The sequence below is a fragment of the Gallus gallus genome, chromosome 4 (genome assembly GCF_016699485.2).
Source record: "Gallus gallus isolate bGalGal1 chromosome 4, bGalGal1.mat.broiler.GRCg7b, whole genome shotgun sequence".
Lineage (NCBI taxonomy): Eukaryota > Metazoa > Chordata > Aves > Galliformes > Phasianidae > Gallus > Gallus gallus.
In genome coordinates, this window is record NC_052535.1 from 82,611,179 (window position 1) to 82,638,791 (window position 27,613).

The following is a 27,613-nucleotide window of genomic DNA, read 5'->3' on the forward strand; positions in this document are numbered from 1 at the left end:
AGGGAAAGGAATGGGAACACACACACACAGATGTGACTTTCCAGAAGGGAAGGACAACACAATGCAGCCAATGCCTGGGAATAAACCCACACCCATGAGCAACAGACAAGCACCTGTGTGTGCCCCCCCAGCTGCACAGAGGCCACAGACCTCAACGTCTGACCAAGGGGCTGAGTTCTCAGGTAAGGCCAAAGGCCAAGTGACATGACATGCACCCCGAGTACAGGGCCGCCACACTGACAGGCAACAGTGCTCAGCAGGAAGAAGAGGGGTGGGGAAAACAGCACTACCCTACTTACAGGGTGGCCGTGGGGTGCAGCAAGCTCCATTCCCACTCAGGTGCGGAGAGGTGGCTCTCTCTCTCCTTACAGGGGGCCACACTTCTCAGGCAGCCAAAGGAGCAACAAGGCAAAAGGCCAACTACAGCAAAGACCCGACCCCTGCTTACAGGGAGGTCGCCCAGCACATAGCAGACCTGGTCACCCAAGGTGCCGACAACGCTCTATCACAGTATGACTAAGCCCTCGTAACGGGGAGATGCTTTTGCCCAGAATGCCTCTCCCTTTCCCCATCTGCAGCCTCCTGCTTCCTCTTCTTGCTCCCTCGTTGCACACTTCCACACGCTGTTCCTTCTTCCTTCTGCAGCAGATCCTGAAAATGAAAGAGGCCACCATCAGACCTGAGCAGCACCAATTCCTCCATCTGCAGCAAACCAGGACCCAACATCCTGAGGGAGCACAGCACACAGCCACCCAGCCAAGGAAGGTTCTTTTGCCCAGAATGCCTCTCTTTTTGCATCTTGTTAGTGCTTCATTCCTCTTATTGCTGAGTTCTCAGAGTTATGTCATCCAAAAATCCAGGAAGAAAACTCTAATTCCAGTGTTGTATTTGAAATCAGCATTCCTGTACTCCTCACAGTTGGCACCAGACTACTTGAAAACGAAACAGCCTCTCAGAGGTCAGGTTCTACAGTTATGACTATATGTACTACTATATATATATGCAGTACATTGCCTTACACATTCAGTCTTTTTCCAGGAAAATGTCCTTGCATTTTTTGAGGCAGAAGATAGAAGTACTCTATGGTGTCCCCAGTGCAAAATTGAAGTAAAACAGGACTGTTCACCCACTGAAGCTGAAATGAACAACTTAGTAACTATTACTTATGGATTCCTCTTACTAAACTAACACATTGTTTCTTAAACTAATACACTGATCCCCACTGCTAAACAAACCAACCTATGCCAGTTCCCAAAAATTTATCTCTTCCTTTGAGCATTTCCTGTTAAGTTATGAATAAGAACTTCTATGTGAGGTTTTCAGCTGCCAAAATTTTGGGCCATGGGTTCCATCCACAGAACTGGGGCATAAGTCTTTAACTCCCAGCACACTGCAGGATGTTATGATGTGGAACACTCATAACAGAAAACGATAAAACCATGACATGTTTATTTGCAAGTTGTATTTTACGTTACAGCTGAGTGTTTCTGTCTGTGTTCTACTTTCTTTCCTTTCTGTAGAGCTTCTTCCCCTACTTTCTCCACCTCTCCAGTGCTTTCCTCCTTTCCATCAGTTCCTCTCCAAGGATGTACGAAGATGATTTCTCTCCAATTTCCCATACCTCCTTCTGAGAGACAGAAGCATAATCCCTATATATCATCCCTCAGAAGGGAGAGACTTTTCCTTACTACTGCCGCTTGCCATCCCCAGGCACGGAGCGTGGTTTGCTACCTCCCTTCCCCCACCAGCCCTGCTCCACCAGCGAGGCTGTGCTGCATTGTTCCGTACCATCCCGCATCGCGGGGCAGCACCGCCCGCCGCTCCCCGCAGCAGCCCACCGGACCCCGCTCCCGCTGCTTCCCTCAGCTCTCCACCGAACCGCGCACAACACACGCCCCGCTCCTCACAGTCTGCCCAGCCGCCCCATCCCCTCACGGTCCATCAGATGCCCCTCAAGGCATGTCCCATCCTCCTATCCTCCCACAGCCTGTCCCTCAGCCCCGCTAGACCCCACTCAAAGTCCCTCCTGACCCTTCACAGCCCACACCACTTCACTCAGTGCTCTCCTCCCCCACCATCCCCTCACAGCTCTCACCTCAGCCCCACTGGAGCCCGCTCGATGCCAGCCTCATCACTTCACGGCCCATCCCCAGTCCAACCGGTTCCCGCTCAACGCCCGTCCCCTTACCTCAGCCTACCAGGCCGTACTCGACAACCATCCCAACCCCTCACAACTCACACCCTGTCACTCAGTGGCCCTCTCCTCTGTCATCCCCTCACAACCCACCCCGCAGCCCCACCAGACTCCCATCCCCTCACCTCAGCCCACATCCCTCTTGCTACTTCACTCTCTAAGCACACCATTTGCAACCACACCCTCAGGCAAGCACTTGTGCCTCAGCCAATAGGAGCGCAGAACGCCGCCGTCGTTTCCCGCCTCTTTTGCTTGCAGCTGCTCTCGTTTCCCGCCTCCTCCTCCGCGCCTTTTCCACCTGAGGCGGCGGGGCCGGGGTCATCTCAGGGTCACGCACCCCGCCCAGTTGTTGCCACCCATCCCCTCACAAAGCGAGCACCGGGCACAGCTGGGTGTGGGGGTCTCATTTCTTTCATTTCAGTGTTTGCTTGTTTTGACAGTCCCATAAAAGTTAAGTGTTCCTTCTGAAGCAGAAGTTGCCTTTAATAAAAATATATATTTTTGCTAATGAATTAGTGGCTCCTTCCATCTCTGTTCTATTTATTGTAAAAAACCCTTTTCCTTACAGCCAGTTGTCAATTTTGGCCATGCATCAGAAAATTTCTAACACTCACCTTTTTTCACTCCAACATTTCTGTTCTTGCCATCTCCCTGATGCTGGGGAGAATGTTTGCTGTATCATGCTGTAAGGGAGTTAATGGTTTTGGTATGTGGTGATAGTCTGTACTCTGAGGCATGCCTTGATAAAACATGTCCTGGACATCACTGTAGTGCCATACAAGGCTAGTTACATGAGAGAGGCTGTTTGTTGGTAAATCCAACTCTCATTTGTGCCCACAGAGCACAGGAATCCTGCAGGGAAGTCTCAAGGCAGAAGTTATCGGTAGATAAAAGAAAGCCTCACTACAGAATTGACTGCAGTTTAGCAAGCATGAGTAAATGAATATTTCAGTATAACACAAAATCCAACTAATATTTAGGAGAGAGGCCTCCGGCAGGAAATAACTGAACAACACAAGGGCCTGTGCAACATCTGCTCTACACTGCACAACCCCATGGCTGCACAGAGGGGTCTTTCTCATCTTGTTGGATGGATATGACAGGAAAATTCAGCCCAGAACACCTTCTGTTTGTATGTCAGTGTAAAACATGGAAAAAAGGAACAACTGCCTGCAAAAGAAGCACAGCCAAGAAGTTAAAGAGAGGAGGTGACTCTATAGAACCATAACTCACAGAAAGGCACTATTAATATCCACCATTAATATTCTGGAGCGGGCAGGGTGGTTCAGAACTCCAGTGCTAATTGCAGAAGCTGATGTTGAGTCCTGAATACCCCTTGCTGCATGCTGAATGCTGTTCTAGGCATGGGGCAACTGTTCCTCAGTGGGTTTTGCTCAGGGCACCTGAGCAGTTTTTGTATTACTATTGAAACACATACATCTTGGCTATCAGCTGAAATCAGGTGTCCACCTCCTGCAAGCTGCTGCCTCTGATAGGATAGCTTTGAGCCCAGACTGCTTTCAGGTGAAACAGGGCAGGCTTTAGAAAAAGACAATGAGGGTTTCATTCTGCTGATCAGAAAGTGGGGGCACACGGGGATTGCAAGTGTTCCCAAACTCTGGAAGATAAGTTGGCTTGTGATGACCCTCAAAGCTGTATCTGTGAGCTCTCAGTGAGGAACATCAGCTTGTATTCCTCAGTGAGCTATGATGGTGATTTGAAGGCAAAGAGAACATTTTTGTTTCCTAATAATTGCTACAGAGAGAATGTTAATTTTGGCCTCTCTCTCCGCGTTAGTCTTATACAAGAACTTGACTTCAGCTCTAATTTTTCTTTGAATAGATTTTGTGAGGCTGCAGGCTGACCCAAAAGCCCTCAGCAAGCTGAAGAAAAATGCTACTGCCAGCAGCTCAGTGATTGCCTATGGCAGCCCAGCAGTGTGCTGAGCAGCAGGAGCATCTGATTGCCAGCTTGAGAACCCACTGCTGCCCATCTCCACTACCTAATTGGCAGAAATCTCTATAATTGCTGCATGTCAATGGCACCAAGAATTCAATGCAGAAATCAAACAAGGCAAATTAAATGACTGTACATGGCGGGTACAAGTTTCTAGCAAGAGAGTCAAAGGCTGTGCACCTCTCAGCAAGTGAACTATAAAGCACATTCCTAACACATGCATAACTGCCAGAATGCAAATGTACTGACCTCAGAAAATATTGATGAGCAAGAAGTCTGGCATGAATTAAATACCTTGTGGTGTCATGGCATGGGCAGGGAAACATTTGCTTTCTTGTGTAAAGAATTTATGAGATATATCTAGACCTTTAGGATCAGACATAAATTGCTCGCTGCTTAAAAGAGGAAAGTATGCTTCTAGCTCTGCTGTTGGAGGGGCTAGGAGGGAGCACTGGGACTGAAAAACAAGAGGAAGAGGCCTGAGAATTTTTATAAACAAACTAAAGGAAGGGCAACACTGGAGTTGCTTTCACACTGATACCTCTCTGCATTGGTTCATCACAGCGCTGTCTTACCCTGGCCAAGCTGCTCTTCTGGGATTGTATTTTCACTCAGTTACCGCATTGAACGTGAAGAGCTATCATCTACCACTTATGGCCAGTGTGCCTCAGCAGTGTCCAGGACTGGTCTACTAATTCAGCTCCAACCCCTGCATGTACAGCAGCAGCCTACACAAAGCTAAGAGCTAAGAGGCCTGTTCAGTCCTTCTGACAGCTGTCAGGCAGTGACTATGGCATGTTCACAGCCTTTTCCTAACTAACCACATGAAAACCTTCAGAGGCACCTCTCAGTGAAGTGCACAAGGCACATCCAAGGTTTATCCCTCTTGATTCACATGACTCCTCTATATGGCATTCTGCCTAGGCTCTCACGCATCTCCTCTGCTGCATTATCTTGTTTGCCACTTCACTGCAGACTCACAGAAGAGCAGCCAAAACATGAGTGACTTCAAAGCAGTAGTGCCAGCCTGCCCTATAAATAATGCATGGCGATCTTTTGTAGTGGTGAATTTTGCTTCTGAACTGTAAGCAGTGTTATCTTTCCGATTTCTGCCTTCTGCTGTAACCTTCCTGTAACCCTCTAGAATTAAAGTTATGCAAACAGCAGATTTGGAGGACATTTTTTTTCTAGGAGCTCAGCTACCCACCAAATGGTTCATACTACTCATTGACTTCACAGAAGAGCAGTTCTGCTTTTGAGGTAACAGCTGAGGAGCTGCTGTTGAAAGACATCGGTAGAGAAGAGGCCTTGAATTGTAACGATGTTGCAGTGCTTGGAGAGAAAGGATCCATGTTTCCACTTCTTTTATGAAAAAAAAAAAAGTCTTTAAATGCTAGTAAGTCAGGAGTCATTCTAAGATCGAATCAGACATTTTCCTATAAGGGAAAATCTAATTACCTCTGATTGGTGACTTACAGATAGGTGCTGAGCCACTACAGTAGGATGTGAATAATTGCCTGAGATACATAAGTGCACAAACCTCTTCTGTAGAACAAACAGGAAAGTATAAGACTTGTAGATTTAAGAGCTATTGTCCCATTAAGCTGTTCTCTTTGCTTGCGGAGACAGAGAGCCTGCTGAAAATCTTTCTAGTTAGTAAAACAGGGATTACTCCAGGAATTCAAGTGTGGGCTTGAATACTGCACTTCGATGCCTGAGAGGTCCCCAGAATGGAAGGAATACACAACTTATCATAAGGTCTGAACTGTGGCTCAGTGCCTTTATAATGGTAACAAGAGTGCTAATGGCCCTGAAGCAGACAGTGAGTGCCTGAGAAAGCACCCATGCCTTCTGCACAACAGCATAACAGATAGTAAAAGCAAGGGTGATAATAGGTTAAAAAATAATGCCACGCAAACCTCCACCAGCTGAGCGATATTTATATAGATGCCTGCCAGATCCAGAAGCACCTAAAGGGGTACTTTCTTCAACCAACTTGGTCTTGCAAGCTCTCAGGCTGAGCACAGAGGAAAGGCAGCGCATTTGGCTTCTCAGAATGCCAGAGGGATCACTTGACCAAAGGGATCCACTTTTTGCTCCTACCACTCTCTGTTCTGTCTTGAGAGGCAGATTGCTGGCCACCCTTGCTATAAACTGAGAAACTGTAACAACCCAACCTTCCTGAGTAAATAAGCACCATATTTCCTACTATGTAAGCTGTACTAGGACGGAAGGTGCAGCTCCTCTCTATCATTAACAGGAACAACTTCCTTTCCTAGAACCATAGAAGCTGGTTTCTCCTCCTCTTTCTCAGGTTGTTGCAAAGCAACAACACAGAGCAGAGGTGCTCTGAATGGTAGATCTCATCCTTCTCCTTACTTCTGCTTCTGGAGGGACAGCATTGGCCATGGAAGCGGCAGTTTGGGGTGCCCCGAATAGCACTGGCTGCTGGCAGTCTCTCCTTTCTTTTCCACTTCCATGTCTCCATTTTTTCCGTATCCCAGTGACTTGCAGAACAAACTCTATAATCACAAAGTAGTTGTAGAGAAGGTACATTTTATTCGGCCAGCTGGGTGCAGGGGGGATTACTCCTTCCTAGCCTGCACACCGAAAGCAGGTGAACATGCCTCTTTATACAGGGAATACATGCATATTTATGGTACAAAGAGTGGTAATTACAATTGATTCCAGTACAATATTCCACACTTATTCTTCGCCCCAAACCCACCCCTAACTAATGGCCCCATATTGTTCCCACTCTTCATGCTCAACTACTCTTAACAACCTAACAGATTAGCCTTTTATTCACCAAGCTGGCACCATACACTGTGCAGTGGATATCCCAGTTTAGCTGAAGACACTAAGAAACTGCAGTTACATATACAAGCAATGTGGCTGATAAATTATGACTGCTTCGTGTCCTGAAGGTCTAGGCTCCACTAATCTCATTGCTGACATTGTGTTTACATGGTACTTCACCTCCTGAACACTGAGTTCTTCCCACCTATCCCAGGAACAGTTTGGCACCAAGGTACAATTGCTTGCAGCCCTTTCCTCCGCACTGTTTATACCTTCTCAACCATTTGTTACTTGGATCATTACTTATTATTTAGGTAGAAGTCAATAGAACTTTGTCAACTTGAAAAATCACATTCCTAGATGAAAGTATAAGTTGTTGGTTGCTGAAAAGTTTTCACATTCTTGACACTTGTTAGTAGGCTGAGCAGACCTCTGTTCCTTGCTACTTCCCTTCGTGCTCTTCAGCTCAGCCCTTACCACCGCTGTTAGACTTCCTAGGAAGTAATGCCAAAGACTAATACAAACTAATTATTAGAATTGTGGGAAAATATATTTAAGAAAAGCTTCCATTTCTAATGGCATGAATCTTCATTATCACATATGTGCTTTCCTTGGGCATTTTCTAGCAGTGTCTCTTTTAGCCACCAAAGAAAAAAGCTCCAAAATACTGTGATTGAAAGTGTGCTAAACCTTATTGACAAGGAAATATCAAGGCTCTGGAGGACTGTGGAACAGAAGCCTATGGAGAAAGAGATACATTATGTATAAGAATACATTATAGAGCATAGCCAAAGGGAGAAGTAGGTAGACTTGAACAAGAGTGACAAAGAAGAGGCTTCCAGCCTGGATGCTTACGCTCCTGTTGAAATCTGATGCAGAGAACTGATCAAGAGGCTGAAATCAATGAAAGACAACTCACAGGTTTTACACAGCAATGAGCCTCTTTAAGTCAGCTGGATGGATGGGAGAGCGACAGGCTGGGGAAAGATGTGACTGCTTGCTTTCTGTTAGAAATTAGTAGGAACTGGGTTTCTAAATTCCCCAAGGGACTTAGGAAGAAGTGGAATGTAACTTAACTGTCATAAAAACTCACAGGTTACTGTGAAACTGCATAAAGTTAACATGCATGGAAATTAAGCGATCATTAGCAAATAGGAAATTTCAGCCTGAACTGCTGCACATACATGGCAGGCAGATTCAGCAGGTACAGGAAAGACTTGGAGGTCCAAATTTACTCCAGACCTTGACAAAAGCAAATAAGAAAACAGACAAAAATTTCACTAGAAAAATAAAACAGTAACCAGCCTGAGGCTGACAACTGGATTTGTACAGCCACAGCCAAAAGCCTTCCTCTTACAGTTCAAATTCCCTAGAGATCTTAGTAGTGCTTTGGTTTGGGGTGGTCACATGAGTTTTGGTGAGAAGCTCCTCATGTTTCAGCCACCTAGTTCCACTAAGGAGCTTACTCGCAGTCATCTTAAAAGTGAGGTGTTGTTTCATAATGAGTACAGTTGAATCCAGGCATGTCCAACCTGTGTCCCACTGCCCACACGTGGCCAGGCACAGCCTGGCCTGCAGCCACACCCTGCCATCATAGGTACATCTGTGAGCAATTATTGCCAAGCATGAAGCACAGGAAGAGCAAAATACATCAAAAATCTCTGATGAGCACCTTGAGAACTCAGTAGGATTTGTCACCACTGCCACTGAGCCAGACTGATGCATTAGCTTAAAAAAAAAAGGTAAAATATCCCACTACTTTTTTTTGTTGCTGTCTTTTTAAAACGTATTAATAAAAGACATTAAAATTAACATATGATTTGCTATTTATATACATGAACTGCATTATGTATCTTATGAGGGCTTCTCTGAAAGTAGTGCCTCCTATTTTATGATGTTGTCCCATCAGAGGCTGATGTTAGTGGGATGGCAGTAGGGGTTGAATGTTCCCACCAATATTCTCTTACATGTTGCTGCAGTGTGATAGATAGCAGCAGAGGGGTAGTGGGACAAAATGGTGTCTAGAAGTGCATATGGAGTAATGATTTGTCATCACAAATTCCTTCATGGGGAAAAAATGGCACCCACAGACATTCACTGACACTTGCTGAAAATTGATGGAGACCGAACAGTGGATGTGAGCACAGTGAGGCAGTGGGTGGTGTGTTTCAGTGGTGGTGACAGCGACAGTGGCCACCTCCACTGGTGCAGATTGTTATGAGTGCAGCATGCAGGCTCTTGTTTATTGCTGGTGAAAATGCTCAGCTAATGGTGGTGAGTGTGTCGAAAGAGAAAAAAAAAGAAGTATTTTGTATCTGAGAATTTATTCTATTCAGCAGTGTTACTGTGTTCTTTGTATCAGTCATGGTTTACATGAAAATAATTAGGAGGCATTACTTTCAGAGCAATCTCTGCTGATGTGGCCTAAGGCAATTCCTCTTCACTCAGGGTGGCCCAGGAAAGCCAAAAGGTTGGACACCCATGGTTCAATCCATCCCAGAAGACCACTCTAGTCAGGTGACTGCCTGGCTGTGCTTCCCAGACGCCGTACGAAACAAATGGTTTAAGTTCTAGCAAAGCCACGCATGCCACCATTTTAACCTACAATAACAGGGAGAGTAATTGTTTTCCAAGAGGACTGATATGCTTAACACAACTTAAATGCCACTGTAATCTACTTGAGTCCTTTCTTCCCTGCCTCCTCACACTTACTCAAAGTCCTGCTGGGGTTCCCAGCTCATCACCCAGGACTGAGCTCCCCTTTATGTTCTGCTGGCTCTTGCTCTGTGGGACACCTGCAGGAGAGAGGAGCTGTTCTGTGACTTTAGCTGGCCTAACTGCAGCTCAGTGACAGTGTGAAATTAAGTGCCCCATGGCACTCTTTTTAAGCTGGAAAAATCTGCTGGAAGCCACATTCAAATCTGCTTTTGTGTTCTTGTTAGTGCCCATAGCACATAGTCCCAAACAATTGCTCTTGAGATGCTGTTTGCAAGAATAGTGTTTGGATAGTTTGCACACCATGCTTCCATCTGGAGCAGATCTTTTTTTCTGCCATTTCAAACACATGGAGATATAATGGGCCCAACTGTCATGGCTTGAATAATGGCACCACCAAATAGGGAGCAAAACTCACTGACTGATGAATCCCAAAGAGCACCGAGCCCTCCAGATCCAATTCTGCAAAGCTGTTAAACATGGATGTACATTGTTTTAAGCAAGCTGCTATTACAGCACCTTGCAAGATTTATTGTTAGTATGCCAAAGCCACAAAATGATTGCTATTATGGACAGAACTGAAACAGTCATTACAGAAATTGTATTTAGAGGTATCACACCTGGAGCACTGTATCTCGGCTCACTGTTCCATTCAGTTTACCTGACAGTCTCTCTACTCTTGTAGCTGTTCATCAATATCCCATGCACAGCTATACTGTTTTGTTTTTCAAGCAACACTTGTTAAAGCATCTCAAAATTCAATGGATTCTAAGATCACAGCTAGGCCCATTGAGCTCCACAGCTACACCCCCAGGAAACATTTGATAAGCCATCTGGTGTGTGCAAAAGCAGTATTTGCTTTTCTTTGTCGGGCACAACAAAATACAACTAAATCAACTGTCTCCAAGTCTATCTCAAAATGTAATGAATGACTGGGTGTAGGAGCAAATTCTGCCTGATTCACCAGATCAAATCCATCACTAGCTGAACTCTGAGAAAGTCAGTGGGGCTCTGTGACTACAGACTGCAGGGATCTCTGCAGCAGAACAGAACTTTTCATGCTTGATATACTCTCACAACCCATCTCAGCTATCTGAGTTTACCAGCTTTTCCCATTTAGAAACAAAATCTGCAATATTTGGTGCTGTAACCAGAAGCTGGATTGATTCAAAGTTTGTAAATTGGCGCTGAATTAACAGAACAAAATAGATGTACTTATTTCAACTTGTTCTTTTTATACAAGTCCTGTGGTTTCTCCCATGGTGCTTGTGCTTTTGGACTCCTCGATTTGGCAGTAACCCAACAGGTTCTGAGAATGACAGTGAGGCTGTAACACAGTGGTTCCCCATATGATTTAATTGTAGTCATGTTAGTGAGATAATATAGCATAACTGCGTTTACATCTTTTCGTGCCTTGCAAACAAAAATACACTGGCATTATGCTGGGATCATCCCAAATTGTGCAACATGGCCATCTCAAGACTAAACATAGCATAGAGCAGTTAATGTCAAATACTACAAGGATGGGGCTCTATTAAAGGCTGCTGACAGTGAGTTCACAGCAGGGGAATGCCCTTCCCAAGGGGTCAAAACCAGGTACCTTCAGCAAAAAAGCAACTTTGGAGCCCCATTCCCACAGAATGTGAAGCCTGCTTTCCTCTCATTAACACGCTCATAGCCAGCAGAGACAGGCACCACTGTTCAGTTCTTGAGGTCTTAAGGCACATACAACCCCTCAACCTTCTGTTTGAACTTTATGCTTGCCTTATGAAGGCCAGATCCTCAGCTTGGTGACAGCAGACTGCCTGTCTTCTACCCTGAGACTCTGCCCAACAGTGGCCATTTTGTCTGCTGCCTTGCATGGGCCTTTCTAGGGCCTGCAAAATGGGACCTTGTCAAGGGCACACAGAGTGGCACCCTGGGTAGTCAGGTCATGGGTTGTGCAGTTTCCTCCTCTTTCACATTTGTAGTGCTGTACTCACAGATTAGACAGGTCTGCTTATTAGCACCCTGTACTGGCAGCCTGGCCCTGCTAATGACATTCTCTTTGAACTACCAAACTCTTCATGGGTCCATCTGGCTTCTAAAGGCCTTCTGGATTCCCATTCCCTGCTTTTAATGAACTACAGTGAGGTTTGGATCATAAGAACTGCAATAGCTCTGTCTTTCAGAAGAGTTATTTCCTGGGTGGATGACCAGACGGACCCTTGGAAGAGAAAGCTGAGCTCATACATCTGCAGCCTGCAGGCAGTTTGGGTTTCAGGGAATGGCAGCCTGTTTTAATAGACAGGCATTCTGACACGCACGAACCCTCATCTTCCTGCTAGGACAAGAAGCTGTAAGGTGGAATAAAAATGACTCTGCGTGCTACAGAGGTAGCAGCACCTACTTCAGATACCGCAGCACCTATTCCAGTTACAGCCCTCTGCTCTCCGTCTTCAATATACAGCCAGGCCACTCCATGCCAGCCAGTGTGCCAAGCTTCTCCCTGGTCAGGATTGAAGGTGTCCATGCTATCAGGTTCCTCAAGTGAGGCGCTGGCAGCCCATCTTCCCAGGCATTGTGTGCTGCTCACAAATTACTTTGTCAGTGGGGTTCTTCTCAGAGGAGCCACTCAGTCACCCAGGGAGAAGCTGCTGGATGCTTTCTCCAGTTTGGCAGTGATTGAGTGGTGTATGCAGGTGTTTGTCAGCCATGGCTGGAAAGCCTCACAACAGCTTATTCCAGACTCCAAACTTGATAGTAAAATCCCTGCTGGTGTATGCAAGGTATCTGGTGGCCTTTCATTTATAAACATCAGTTCTAAATGGAAACTAACCTTGAGGAGGCAATAGAAAACCTTTCTCTTGTGCCAGGTACAATGAAAATTTTAAATGGACAAGGAATAAATCAGACCTCAAGTCAAAGGGAAAGCAACAAGATGCATTTTTCCCAAGCTCGCTGTGTTTATCTTCCCAGCCTGTAGCTACCAGTCTCATCTTTTTCTCAAGTGCTTCATGTTTGCGCTTGTTCTTAGAGAGCTGGCCAAGGTCCAATACCCATTAAATCCATTGAGTCTTCATTTACTCCCAAGTCCAGATCCTCTCAACAACTGTTTAAATGTGACTAATTCAAACTTATCGCAGTAAAAACGTTTCAGCTATATAACTGTATGTATGGGAAACAGCTAATTATTTGCACTAAAGAATGTGCTAAATTTTGCAACTGTTTTCTCGTTGATGTTGGGTTTCTTTGTTTGTTTGTTTGTTTGCATAGTAATGAAACATTCTGGAGAATCACAATTATTCAATGCATTATTGGGCATGGAGTACTTGCTCCATTGCAGGCAATGGACAGCAGTCTTGTCACAAAAGCTTACGCTAAGACACGTACTGAATTTAGCCTCTGGATGGATCAGAGATCAAAAATTCCTGGTTTCTAAATTCTTTGGACCTACACCATACGTAACTGCTCCCAATGAGCCGTATATGTTTTGGTCTGCTATACATTTGACACCCACATACACCTGAGTCGCAAGATGCAGGCAGAGTTTCTTGAGCAACTTAAAAAAAGAATGAAATATTGGAAAAGATAGCCTTGATAGAATCTGACTAATATGGATTTGCAAACAACGTATAGATCCATAGTTTTATTTCAGTTTCTTCTTTTATTTATATGGAATGAAATCTGATATAACATGAGCCTGTCATTCTGACTCCCATCTATAATGTATGGAATAATACAAGCAAGCTGCTGTATTAAGAGCTAGGAAGAAACATCCATTCTCAGTAACCACTGCTGCAGATAGCATCTATCTTTTGCACTTTCATGCTTTGCAGATGATGGAATACTTTCTGCACGAATGCTAGACTTCCATTTGTTATTTCACACTGTCAATTCTTAAACAACAGATAACACCTCATCTTGAAGCCAGCTCTTGATCAGCTTGAGAAACACAATAATGTAGGATCCAAATTCCTCAGCATTGAGCCTGCTGCTGTAGGGACAGGGCAGAGGAGCTCTGCTTTCCCCAGGAAAATCTTTTACAACACAGCAAGGGGATTGTATGAAATCCAAACAGAGGTTACATCAGAATAAATACACTGAGTAAACATAGCACTGTGTTAGCATGAAATAGGCCCGAGTCACCTTTTGTGCTTTCCAGTGAGTTTGTGAAGAACCCCATGTGGGCGTGCAAGTGCAGAATTTGGGCCACAGTGTTGAGAGAACAGCTCTGAAAATGATTTCAGAATATACAGAAGCATATGGAGTTCAAAGAAAGCATTCACACAAGTCAGACTGAACAAAAAGTGCACACTTTACCAGGGACTTTTCTGCTAAGAGCTGCTGCATGGAAAACATCATAATGGATGTAGCGAACTGGAGCTTTAATAATGGATATTAACAAACTTCATCATTTATGGTAATTCTTTTCTATATAAGAGGGACGGTGCTGTGCTTACACACAGAGCATGAAGATACGTGGATTTCCCTCAGCATAAAGCTCCATCACATCTGGGTATATAGATAGATAACATAAGCATGTAAGTTTGTTCACATTGGGTTTGACCAAAGGTACTTCTAGTGGAGCAAAAATGACACAAAATATTTTCTACATTTTACACATACATCTATATATTTGCAATTGTTATTATTTTTCCAACTCTAGTTAATTTTTGCTGCCGATACCATTCTTTACACGACTACTGCCTTTCTCCTTGACTAGTAAAAGCACTTACAAATGCGCTTCCCTTAATTTTCATATTGGCAAGTACCAATGTGCAAAAGATGCATACAAAGTTATATTTTCCATGGGACTAAACCTCCCTGACACCTGCTATGGTCTGAGCAGCTTCAGCTGAGGAGCACAGGGGATACTCACAACCACTTCCTCTATTTGCATTACACTGTACAGGTCTCAAAAGCAGGTTCTGGAAAGCTTGGAAAATTCAAATGCCATTCTTATGAAGAGTGGCTGAGGGAGCAGGGATTGCACAGTCTGGAGAAGTGGAGGCTCAAGGGAGACCTTATCACTCTTCACATCTCCCTGAAAGGTCTCCAAGTGGAGGTTGATGACGAGTGGTGTTCCACAGGGATTGGCACTGGGAGCGGTGTTATTTAACATCTTTGTAGGTGACACAGACAGTGGGATCGAGTGCACCCTCAGCAAGTTTGCAGATGACACCAAGCTGAGTGGTGCAGTTGACACACTAGAGGGCAGGGATGCCATCCAGAGGGACCTGGACAGGCTTGAGAAGTGGGCCCATGCCAACCTCATGAAGTTTGGTAAGGCCCAGTGCAAGGTCCTGCACATGGGTAGGCACAAGAAGCTGTGGAGATGCTCTACCACGATTTAGCCAACATTTTGCCTACCCAGAGGAAGCACCACACTGACACAATTACATCAGTTCTTTTCTATAGAGATCGTAACTGCGCATCTTTACAGCCTACCACTTCCACTCCATTGTGCACAAATGCACTGTGCCCAAGGCTATCTGCAGCAGCACTGCACCAAAAGAAAAGACACAGCTTGATTTCAAAAGGTCACGAATTTTAGCTTGGATCCACAGCAAAATGGTGCTTTGAGTGCTGCGTAGCAAAAAAGACTTTCCGCTTTAAGACCTCCTGCAATTAAAACCTTTTGTGAAATACACAGTTTCTTCTCGTACATTGACTTTGTGAGCAATCATAAATTAAAGCTATGCAGCTCAATTTTTAGTTAGTGCTGCCTTGCTAATGACAAGGAGCTCTATCACAGCTACCAGTTCAGAGTGTGGAGTCTTTAGAAAAGTTCTGAACATCTTTGCAGTACATTTGATTTCAAATAAGGCTGAGTTCGATTTCATACCTCACCAAATAGGAATACATCCATAAATTGAGCTCAAATACAAGATCCCTTGATTTTCTTATTCAAAATAGCACTTTTCCCTCTGAGAATTTTCCAGCTAATTAAAGAGCAGATATTTATTGCTGCATGAGCACTCTTAAGTTACAAATAAGTAACAACGCACACCGAACAGCGCAATGCATCTTGTATTTTTATTATCACAGGCAAAGAGGAGTACATCTCATCACTGCCGTCACAGCTGTAAACTTGCAGTGTCACTCTGATCCCTTTGGGAGCCAGGGAGCATCCACTCGTCAGTCATTCCACCTTTTTATTGTAAGAAGCTGCATATCAAAACTCAGCTGTGTGCAACCACTGTTCTAAATAAGAACACAGCCAAAAACAAAACAAAACAAAACAAATCCTGAAAAAGCATTTGCTAACAGGACTTTGCCTCATTCTTTAAGGTACCAGCAGAATAAGCATGCACAACAGCAATACAAATCCACAGACATGCTGCTGTCCCCAGAAAGTGAGCTGTGCTGAAAAACTCACAGGTTCAGTGCTGAAATTCCACCTCCTGCCAAAACTCAGTTCAAGATCTGTGCATCGCTTATGTTCAAACTGAAGTGGGAGCAAAGCAACCTACGGCTGGAATTTGAAAGCAGTTGTGTTATGCCCACTGTTTTAGTTGTAAAATAAACCACTCTATTATGAGGCTCTCTATTGCTTCCCCTCAGCCAGTTTCCAGGGCTTCAGTGGAGTGTAATGCTTCTAGGAGCCATGTGTTGCTGAGCCACGATGCTTCTCTCCTATACAAACTGGGTCCTGACGACCTATAAAGGGTTTTTCTAGAATACTACAAAGGACGACAAAATTCCTACTTAAAATGAAGGTGGAAGGATGTCTTTCCTTACTGAGAACCAGCAGCCTTTCAAGTTACTTTGCCAGGGTGTATTATAATACTGTGTATTACTGGCTGTGACTGCACACAAAATATTTTGGCAGTGGGTCACAGTTCCCTGTGCCTGCAGTGGTGGAATAAAATGGGAGAGAAGAGGTTTGGACACACAGAGGTTACTATCTGCCATCATAGCTCACTGAGCAGCCTAACAGCAGAATATCAGCTCCTTATGGAGAAGTGGGCATTTTGGTAAGGGTTGACAAAATAACTTTGAAAACCACTGTTGTTGGTGCTGCTCCCACACTCCTGTGTGTGTAAAATTCCAAACTTGTAGGCAGATGCTGCAGCTGATCTCCACATTTCCACTCATTACACTTTGGGGAAGATGTTTGAAGTTTGATGAAAATCTGTTATTCTGTACAGTAACCTTCCATTGGGGGAATCTTCTGTTTTCCCCATCCCGCCCACCCCAAACTAAGAGGGAAAAGAAAGGAAAACAAGGGGAAAGGATGTGTCACTGATTTTTAAAGTGTAACAAGGTGCAATCTTGTCTACTACTGCCACACTGCCTGAACCATTCTGTCCTCTCACCTCCCACTGACCGCAGTGGGAATACGAATAGCATCAGCTCTGTAACCCATCACTGAGGAGTGAAATTCCTCCCTGTGTAAATCCATGCGAGAGCTGTGGACCATTTTGCTGGAACCTAAATATTTAAAATAGGGTTTGCAGGAGGCTCCTGGCTGCGCAGGCGTTGTGCAGGCGTGCTGCCAAACCTGCTGTAGCGGCCAGTGAGAGTGGTTCAGCCCAGGCTGTGATTTGCTTAATGAAAGACACTTCTCCAGAAGATTTTGGCAGACGCAATCAGTTCTATTGCCAGGCAGCATTCATGTGATTATAAACGTTAGTGATCGCATTAGATACTTAATAAATCCCTCCAAAAAGATCACAGCTACTGTGTGGCTCTGAAGAAACAAACGTTGGGTACAGATTACTGTTTGCTGTGCACTGGATTATTGATACAATTGGGAACAAATACCTTCTGTGTGTTGCCAGGCAGGCAGTGACAACTACTAATTTCTATATAAAAGCACGACTGCTTGTTTGCAAATGTACAACAAAGCATCACTGCAAAGCAGCTTCATTTTCTTTTTAGTTACACACTTGTAACATAAAAGAATTTGATTCCATTTACTTTCACAGACCTATGGCAATTTACATAAGCTGAGGGGTTGGCCTGAGAGTCTAAGGACAATTTTTGGCTTGAAATAGCAGGAAAGTGAGATGCTGTCCTTACACAAAGCCCAGGAATGAGACATTAACACTGCTTCTTCTTTTGACATTTCAGCAGATGCAATATCACATACAGTACTGATAAAACACATCAAAGGAAAAAGGATCTAACTGGGCTGTACCTGCTTGGATAAAAATTGTTTTCTTGTGGTGCGGCACTCTGCATCTTCCTGTAATTTATTCAACAGTGTTTTAAAAATGAATACATAATACATGTCCATTGGCCTAATCCCAGCGCTCATTTCAGTGCATTGCAGGAAAGCAGTCACACAGGCCTCTCTTCTCTGCTCTCAGGAGGAGGGTTTCTGTCTACAGGAAAACAAAAATAAAAGAAGAAAGAATGAAAAAGAAGGAAAGAAAGAAAGAGAGAGAGAGAGGAAGAGGGGAAGAGGGGAAGAGAAGAAGGAGAAGAAAGAAAGAGAGGAAGGAGAAGAAAGAAAGAGAGAAATGAGAAGAAAGAAAGGAAGAAAGAGAGAAAGAAAGAGAAAGAAAGAAAGTGAAAGAAAGAGAAAGAAAGAGAAAGAGAGAAAGAAAAAGGGAGAAAGGGAGAAAGAAAGGGAGAAGGAAAGGGAGGAAGAAAGAAAGGGAGGAAGAAAGAAAGGGAGAAAGAAAGAAAGAAAGAAAGAAAGAAAGAAAGAAAGAAAGAAAGAAAGAAAGAAAGAAAGAAAGAAAGAAAGAAAGAAAGAAAGAAAGAAAGAAAGAAAGAAAGAAAGAAAGAAAGAAAGAAAGGGAGAAAGAAAGGGAGAGAGAAAGAAAGGGAGAGAGAAAGAAAGGGAGAAAGGGAGAAAGAAAGGGAGGGAGAAAGAAAGGGAGAGAGAAAGAAAGGGAGAAAGGGAGAAAGAAAGGGAGGGAGAGAGGGAGAGAGGGAGAAACTGAAAAAAGCACTTCAAAAAGGTATGAGTATAAAATTGATTGACCTAATTCCTCTACACAGCTGTAGTCAAGGTGCTTTGCTGAGTGAAAAATCATAGTTATTAGAGTTGGTTTCCACCCAGAAAATGTGACACAAAATAAGCATATTCAGAATCAAGAGGCATGGAGAGTATTTTTGTAATCCAAATGTTTTCATTTCCATAGTTAATTTCCAGGGACAGAGCTGTCAATATTATTAAAATGTCCTTTCTAAATGCTGAGCAAAATTCCACTTTCAGCTGCACTGCTCTTAATTCCTTCCCAGTGATTGATGGTCTCCTGTTGATGAAGCCTTCAGAGCTGTATAATTTCATTGTGCCAGATAGCATGTGCTAAGGGGCCGATTATGCTCTCCGTTACACTGCTGTTTCTCCTCTGGGTTCACTCCAGCTGTCAGTCTAACCATGCTGTCTGAAACTCACCACTTTTTAGGGCAGATCTGGACTTGAGCTTGTGGCTCTTATTTCAATCTGAGGTAGTTCAGTGACGGTCGCCTTATTACCAACGCCATTTGGAGCTGTGCCTCTAGAATCCTACCAAAAGCTTAAAAACCATTCTCTGTGCAAATCATTTAAAGCTATTTGTTCTTGGAGTTGTCTTGGTAGAAAATCATTTCCAAGCTTTTGTTTCTCTGTACTCCAGGAAAAATAATGATTTCAGATTCTCAGAGATATTTAAATATCGTGTATTATCACAGCTTAGGTCTTTTGTTGGCCTTGGTCTCACTTTTTGAGAAACAAAGATTGAACTTCCCAAATACTGCCGTAATTTCTGAAGTGGAATCTCCTGAAAGACTCAAAACAACAGCAACAACGAGCTGTCCAGGGAGGCAGTGGAGTCACTCCCTGGGTGTGCTCAAGAAATATGTAGATGGAGTACTTAGGACGTAGTTTAGAGGGCAGTATTGGTGGTAGATGGATGGTTGGACTAGATAATCTTAGAGGTCTTTCCCAGCATTATTAATTTTATGATTCTATGATTCTAAGTGTAATGACGACTGAAGATAAATGTTTTCCTGAGCACAAATTTGTAGTTTTCAACCTGTGGTCTGTGGTCCCTTCAGTAGTTTGTAGACTAACTCTGAAGAGCTTCTTGGGGAAAAGAAAAAATCCTTAAGCCTTTCCAGGCTTAAATTCAACATGAATGTATTTCCCATTTGCACTGGGGGGAAAAAAACAACCAAACAAATACAAATGCTAATGCTTGGAGGTTTCTTGTTAGCAAAAGATCAGGAAGTTCTGTGAAACACAAACTCTTCAGCTGGTGTTCCCCTTACATGATGCTTCCTGACAAATTAAAACCAGAAGAGGCCTAATTAATAAAGATGCCCACTCTGCTGCTCCCCTCTTGCTCTCACAGTGCAAGCTTTGCAGGCAGAGGCTGTTAGAGAGCTGCTTTTTCCTTCCCTTGCTTTATTCTTTTCAACCTCAACTTTTGACATCTACCTTTGCATTAAAGAGGACTTGCTCACATTCCTTGTCTGCTTTCACTTATCAGCTTAGTGCAACAGCAAGCATTATTATTGTACACTCAAGAAGCACTGCTTCTTGGTTATAGAATGCAATCCTGGATGAGTGAATGCTCCCATTGTTGGGAGCCCAGTAGAAATCACAGAATCATCTTAACACCACCCAGGCTTATTGGTTTTCACTGTAATGCCAACAAGCTGTCACTGTTACCACAAACCTTGTCAAGGCATCACTCGTGACTATCTACAGGCAGGAAGATCAGCTCCAGGACCACTCAACTATAAAGTAAAAGAGTATGAGAGAGAAGCACCAATTACCAAAATTAACTGTGGCCATGTTGGCAGTGGCATAGGAAGTCCCTGATCAGACCTCCATGGGGTTTGCTCTTAGAACAAGAATTTTAAAGACTCTAAGAGTTGTTCAATGAAGTTATTTGTGTGTAAAACATGAGAAAACAGAGTTGGGTCAGTATCAGCCAAGCACTATGAGTTAAGTGAAGGTATGAAGGCTGTACCTTTCTGAGAACAGAGGACCATCTGTAGAGGTTTGGCCACGGTCTTTCATTTCTGTAACTGCACCATTCAATAATTTGTATTTAACTGAAGTGTCTCTTCCAGAAAGGTCTTTGGAGTCTCAGTAGCTCCTTCATACGGTCATGCATAGGCACAGAAGGATGCATCAAATCCAAACAGGTGATGCCCAGCTGAGCACCAGAGCAGTCCAGCCCAGCTGCAGGTGTGGAGCTCAGCTATTTGCAGTCTGATGTCTAGAGGTTGTTGAGATTTAGGCTAGCGCGTGGGAAACTTCTGCAATGTAACCCATGCTGCACAAGGATCTCTGGCCTAGTTTGCTATTGATAGCTCGTGAAAGCTCCAGGGACTCCATTCATTGTCTGGGGCCCTACGTGATTGCCCAAGGTCACAAGAAACCAAAGGCAAAGCAACATAATTGCCGTTCAGTGTTACAGCTTGAGACATAATTGATGTAACTCTCCATGGCCGACTGTGAATGACAATTGGAGCAATATGTGACTTTGAAGGGCCAAGGAGCCCTTCTCACCCACCAACAAAGATGGCACTGGCCAAAAGCAGCCACCCGAAGGAACCACAGATGAGGCTCCAGTCTGACTGTTGTCATCTTGCCAATGTATCTGGAACTGTTAGGAAAGCAGAGGTAGTGCAGAGCATATGAGGGGGCTTTACTGTAGAATCACAGAATGATTTGAATTAAACTTCATCTAGCCCAACTCCCCTGCAATGAACAGGGACTCCTACAGCTCCACCGGGGTGCTCCTTGAACCCTCCCTGCTCCTTGCAAACTTCACGCCGCATGAAATCATCTGTGAATTTTCATTAAGCCCTATCCCTGCCAAAATCCATGTATATTTACAAACCCACAGAAGGAAGCAATGCTAAAGTCAAGGCATCTTATTACACCCTCGTGTTTTGTTCTTTGGGATCTCTGCAGCACAAGACAGGTGGGCAAGGCTGCAAAATGCCCTGTCTGCTGTGAAAACTGCCCAAGCAAATATACTTCCCACTTCTTCTTGGAAAGCATCAATACATAAATAGGGAATATACACGCCTGCCTTTCCTGCCTGCCAGCCCTGCCTGCCACTTTCTTGCTATCCCATTCATCTGCTGCTCCTGCCCACAGAGTGATGAATCCACTGTTAAAAAGCAATGTTATGAGACAGAGAATAAACCTTCTTTCTCATTCTTTTCTCCTGCACACATCTTCTTTTCTTCTATATTTTATGCATGAGCTGTCTGGAGTGATTCTTTAGCCTGTTATGCAAGGAGTCAGGCTCTCCAACCGGCTGGAAAATAATCTGCACTTGGTACAATCCTATTTGCTGGAACGAAAGTGAGTCAGCAGAGATGTCGTGTCTGCTGTACGCAGACAGGCAGACCTGGCCGCTTGGATACAAAGGCTAAGGAGAAGTTTCTCTATGGAGGCACATACCCGCGTGTCCAGATTATACGCCATCTTCTTTAAATCCTGCAACGCCCTCTGCATGAACTCAAACGCATGGCAGTCAACGCAGGGACGGCCTGGAAAAAGGTATAGCAAAAAAGACATCACTGTCACAGCATGAAATCCGGAATGCAGCAGTACAAAGAGGGAATACTCAGAGACCTTGTAATGCCAGGAGAAAATCCATTTTTACCAGGACCCACACCCTCATCTGTGCAAAGTTAGGGCTGCCCATGGCCAGGGCTCTACCCATCTCTGTGCGAGTGCCCACTTCTTGAGTGAGGACCAGCAAAAGGGTGAGAGCGCTTGGCTGCCTCGCCTTTTCCTAACTCAGCCCAAGCTTTGTTCTGCCGGATGCTGAATGCCTTCAGCCCCCATCCTCCCCCTTTGAAATGGAAATCCCCCGTTCCTCCCCACACGTGGGTTAATTCCCCACAGTTTGGCTGCAAATAGCAGTTGCAGTGGATCAAAAATCAGCCAGCCAGCTCTGTTCTTACGAGAGCAAGATCTTACAGGAACAGCTTGGCAAGGGTCAGCACCAGATCTGTATTTGCTTTCTTCACCTGCTGCTCTGTTTTTTCCCTGCCAGGAATACGAAGTGTCCCACTGGCTCTGCAGCTGGTGCCAATGTGCATGCACAGAGGGGCAGGGCAGGGGGAAGGAGGAGAGAGGAAGAGGAAGGGATGCGCCAACAACCTCCTGGCTCACTGCTGGGCTTGGGCATTTCTGCTCTGCCAGGATTCACCCTGCACTGATCTCGTGCCCTTTAGTTACAGAGTAAACTGAGAAAGTGCTTTCAGAGGAAGAAATCGCAGACACTGGAGGAGATGCAGGGCAAATAGAGAGAGATGAAATCTTACATTGATCGCAGAGCTCTGACACTGCGTGGGGAAATGCTAAAATCTCTGTCCCCAGGCAGCCACTTGTGCTGCTCTGACAAAGCAAAGTGAGTGCAAAGCTGCTGCTGAGATGGCTGCAGAGCTCCCCGCAGCCTGTTATCAGTATTTCGACAGTCAAACTGTTCTCACTTCTGAGCATGGAGGAAGAACCTGAATACTCAGTGTGCTGTTGGCAAACCTGCCGTTCCCTTGGGGCCATGGCCTGTTCCTTCCCATTGCAGTGCTCTTCTCAGAAAGCAGCCTACCCTGGCCTACTTGCCTGCCCTGAAGTGACTGTCACCATACTGCATGTGGAACCAGGAGCTGCACTCAGTGATCCTGGTGGGTCTCTTCCAACATGGGATATTCTCTGACACTGCAGCATCCCAGGATGGCAACAGCCAGCTGTTCAAACTGACCCGTCACTTTGACTTATGGTGGCGCAAAGAGGGCTCACTGAAGCAGCACCACTGCAGATGAGGGAACAGCTGTACCTGGGAGGAGAACAGCCAGGAAGGCAGCTGGCTCTGAATCTTCCACTCACAGCCCCACACAGCACACATCTGAGCAGAGCTTTGGAAATTAAGGCATTGTTGAACTCATCACTGAACTTCTTGCACTTAGCATGGACCAACCTGAATGCGGTTCCCCACATAAAACAGGGGCAGCAAAACCCCACTCTTTGGCAATTCTACAGCTGCAGTCTGATTTTTATCAGCAGAAACACCCAAGCCCTGACTTCAGCTGAGCTTTTAAGCTATCATAATAGCCAGGTTCTTGCAGTAGACAATATCAGATACTTTGGTAATATATAAGATTAAGCACTTGGTTGGTTGTTGTTGTTGTTTTTTCCTTGTGTGTTTGTTATTTGTTTGAGCAAAGCTATGGGAAATGGGATGCAGCCTCACAGGGTCAGAGCCTTTGCTCATGTGCTCATGCAAAGGATTTGCCCCTTCCCCTAAGCTGAGGCCATCTCACTGCCGTGGGGCTGGTGGTGCTCACTGGGTATTCTTCCATAAACAGCGTGCTGTTGTTAGTGATTAGGAGTGTTATCATTGGTGATTCCTACCAGCCCACTGCAAAGCAGGTGGGGTGCAGATGTGCTCATCATGAGGTCTACTGCTGGAATCTGAGAGAGCTAAAATTAGCCTGTGGTATTCCCAGAGACAGGAATTAATTAAAATATTTACAATAATTAATAAGTAACCCCCGAAGTTCACAGTGCTGGCCATGCGATATCCAGCATTGCTTCAAGTAGGCAACTGATGTAAAAACACTCAATGGGAGTAATGGTGGGGTGGGCTTGGATGGAATGGGATGGGATGGGGGGGGGTATAACCTACTGTAGGGAACCTGATCTGGCAGGATTGTTGGACTAGACGATCTCCAGAGGTTCCTTCCAAACCCTACAACTCTGTGACTCTGTGATCAAAGCTCTAGATTAGACCTCTAGCAGTGTTATTTTAGGCTACCAAGAGATGTGAAAATAGACAACCCAAGTCCTGGACCTGAGAAGTCCTCCATGGATTTTTCTCATGTTAGTTTGACACATTGCTTCTTGAATCCATGGGAACTTCCAGTATCTGCACCATGCTGTGGCAATGAGTTCCACAGCTCAGCAGCTCACTGTGAGCAAACTGTCGGTCTTGCAGGCTCTGAAGTTAACTTCTACCGGTGTCACTTTCTGCCTCCAATTTTTGCAGTGAAAGAGACATTTATTACATAATCACCATCTTTGCCCCACTTCTGACTTTGCTGATCTCCATCACTCCCTGCCTCAGTGTCACCCTTCCAGACTGAACAGATGGCCAGCAAGCTGCTCTACCTAGCTGGGCTCATCCTCTCTTCGTGCTCACTACATTTCCACTGAGATGCTCATGAACATTTCCTCAAACTCACTCTGTCTTGTTTCACAAGGGGGTTAAGCAAATCTAAGTATGTTCTGCTTTCTGTCCTTGGCTGCACGTTCCCAGCCTTTCCCTCGCTCACAGCAGCAGAGACCGTGCAGTTGCTTGGTCAGCTGAATTGCTGATTACTTTTTCTCCAGACCAGCTCCTGAATGTACAAATCCTGAGGCCAGAACGAGGACAAGGGAGAAAGTTATGGTGAGAAGGGCAGAAGCAGCACAGGCTTACATCAGCTTAAAGCAATTGTGGAACCAAACCCGAAGGCCCATCATAGCAAAGTACAGCAGAGTGCTATTAATTCCTTGCTGACAGCTGGGAACAGGCTATCATTCATAGGAAGACTTAACAGGTTTGTGGATTAACATAATGAGAATTATCAAGAGTCAGCTATAATTCTTTAAATGGATCCTGTCAGCATGAAGACTGTGTCTGCCTTTGTGTGTTTGGGGAGAAGTGGGGGAGGAGAGCTTAAAATATGCATCTTGGCTTCTTGTTGGTGAAAAACTGGAGCTGAAAGCACTGTGGAAGTATAATTTACTTTCCCTTGCACACACATGGCATTTACTCTTTGTATTTCTTGCACCTTGGCTAATGCAACCAGACTGACCGGCTTCTCTCTTCAGTTCCACATTTCAGCCTTCACAGTGGACGACCCGGACTGGAAACGCAATGGCAGCTTGGGGAAATTGCTTAATTATTTTTTAGTGGATTGCTCTGAACTTTAAAGAAAATACTCTTGAAAGCATTAGCAACACCACTTCATACTTGAACAGTCTTTGTAAATGCAAAGCAGCGTGTATAAAGTAGAAGGACTTAATTAGTCACTCCTAATCAGCATTATTCAGAAAGAGCTGGGCCTGGCTCTCCGACTGGCAGAGAGAAAGCAAAGTGGAGCGTAGGCGATGGCACCCCAGGCCAGAGATCAGTGTCACACAGTAGCACAGGACCTCTACAGCACTCAGAAGATAACATGGACTTAAGCATATCAGCAGCATTGTCCCCAAAATGGGTCAGTGCCCAGGAGGGTAGAGAGCTCAGTGAGAAATAGCCTGTGGAGCTGACATCAAGCAGGGAAAGATTCAGGAATGTCTGTACCAGATCACATCAAAGCTCTGTCTGGCCCAGTGTCCTGCATTCCAAGCACTGTTTCTCATTTTATGTGTCCAGGAGCACTTCCAGGCTTTGAGAGCAGCTGGCACTGATGGGCAAAGGAGGGTACCTGCAGCACTGAGCAACTGTGCAGCATTTTCTCAACTGCTGGCTGATGAGGAGCATTGCACGCTCCTTGTTGCTTTAAAACACTGTTCCTGCAGCAGCAAGATTTATAATTCATGATGAGTCAGGAGCCTTCCTCCTGGCCTGGCCTCAGACACAAACACCATTTGTGTCTTCACAGTGCTGCTGCCAGCCTCTGTGATTCAGGGCAGAGCAGTGCCTCTGCAGAAACACCGAGTGCCCTCCATTCCTCATTCTCACATGCAAGAGCAAAACAAGACAAGGAATCTTTCTCAAGGGCTCCTCAGAGGACTTAATAGCCTGGTCACAGGATATCAGAAAGATGAGATCAGATTTGGACACAGTGGCCAAGTGTTTGCTCTGCAGATAAAATGGGTGTTTCCACAACATGGGAGGAACAAGGAACCATCATTCACTTTTCCTCCAAGAAGTGTTGAGTTACTCCCTGCTATCACAGGCACGCAAAAGTCACATAGAAGTTATTTTTTAAGCATGATATTCTCCTTGAGAAGACAGTGCAGACCACTTGCCACAAAATTCAAGTTAATGAATGCATGCCTGGAAAACAGACACGAGAATGAGGTGAGGCCTCTTTTAGAACAGACCAACACTTATCACTAATAAAACAAAGCAGGAGAATGAGTAAAGAAGAGAATTCAGCACTCAAGTCCTGTGGAGGAAGTCATGGGTGTATTCAACAATTAAAAATGCAACGTAGGAGAATAAGCGACGAATTCAGATCTCATTCTAAATATTTGAGTAGTAAAGTAAAAAAGACAGCTGTGATACAAAGCGAGGCTAAGAACTGGAGATCGGTTTGTATGCAATTGCATTCCCCACTCTTAAAATTAAAAGAATTCCCAGAGGGTATTTCAGCTTTCAGTGAGCAGCTGCTTCAAACCTCCCGACCAAAGCACCCTGAGGACACCGACTCCATTCCCCACTGTCTTCCAACTATTGCCTCATTTTACAGCTGAAGAAGTTAAACTAGAGACTCGCTCAAAATGAGAGAAGAAGTTAATTCAGAGCTGTGATCCAAAGCCAAGAGCTCCCAGCTCCAAGGTGTGCCTGAGCCAGTCAGCAAGGTACCTCCGGAGCTGTCTGTGTGGCCGTAGGGGTAGGAGGAGGGCACAAAGTAGGGCACGTGCAGCGGGGCATGAGCACAGCACGGCAGTACGTACTTTCGGCAGGAATGACACTCCCCGAGTCCTGGCTGGCCCCCACAAGCCTCACGCCCAGCAGGCCCAGCACCGAGACGAACGGGATCACCACACGCATCACACTCCAGGCAGACGGCAACGCCATCGCTCGCGTCAGTAATTCCAGCTCTCTTCCCAGCCTGGAGTGAGGAGAAAGAGTGAAAATCAGCAGTTTGCTCCCTACAGAGAAGGAAATGAGGTGTGATATGCGAAGACCCACAGGTACATGCAAAGCCACATGCATGCATCATGGTGATGACATGCTGTGGGCTGCAATACTCCCAAAGGACCAGTTTGTCCAGTACCTGAGCTTTCTCTTCACCCGTGGAGGAGCTGAAACAAGCAGGCGAGACTCCGGCATTCACTCT

At 45.0% G+C, this 27,613-nt stretch overlaps 1 protein-coding gene and 1 long non-coding RNA gene across 3 annotated transcripts; both read right to left on the reverse strand.

Moving 5' to 3' along the window:
- Positions 1–473: 473 nt before the first annotated feature.
- Positions 474–27,613, reverse strand: C4orf48 (chromosome 4 open reading frame 48). Of its 2 annotated transcripts, none has more exons than XM_040699064.2 (4): positions 27,551–27,613; positions 27,228–27,385; positions 22,014–22,102; positions 474–651 (listed from the first exon to the last, which is right to left on the reverse strand). In XM_040699064.2, the coding sequence occupies exons 1-4, from the start codon at positions 27,604–27,606 to the stop codon at positions 517–519; spliced, it is 438 nt and encodes a 145-aa protein (XP_040554998.1). In that variant the 5' UTR covers positions 27,607–27,613; the 3' UTR covers positions 474–516. The 2 variants fall into 2 exon arrangements, with proteins under 2 accessions (XP_040554998.1, NP_001280102.1); NM_001293173.2 differs by lacking the exon at positions 474–651 and adding an exon at positions 15,669–17,976.
- LOC107056398 lies at positions 1,425–2,460 on the reverse strand. The gene is made up of 2 exons (XR_001470990.4): positions 2,320–2,460; positions 1,425–1,627 (listed from the first exon to the last, which is right to left on the reverse strand). It is a non-coding gene; the product is annotated as an uncharacterized LOC107056398 (long non-coding RNA).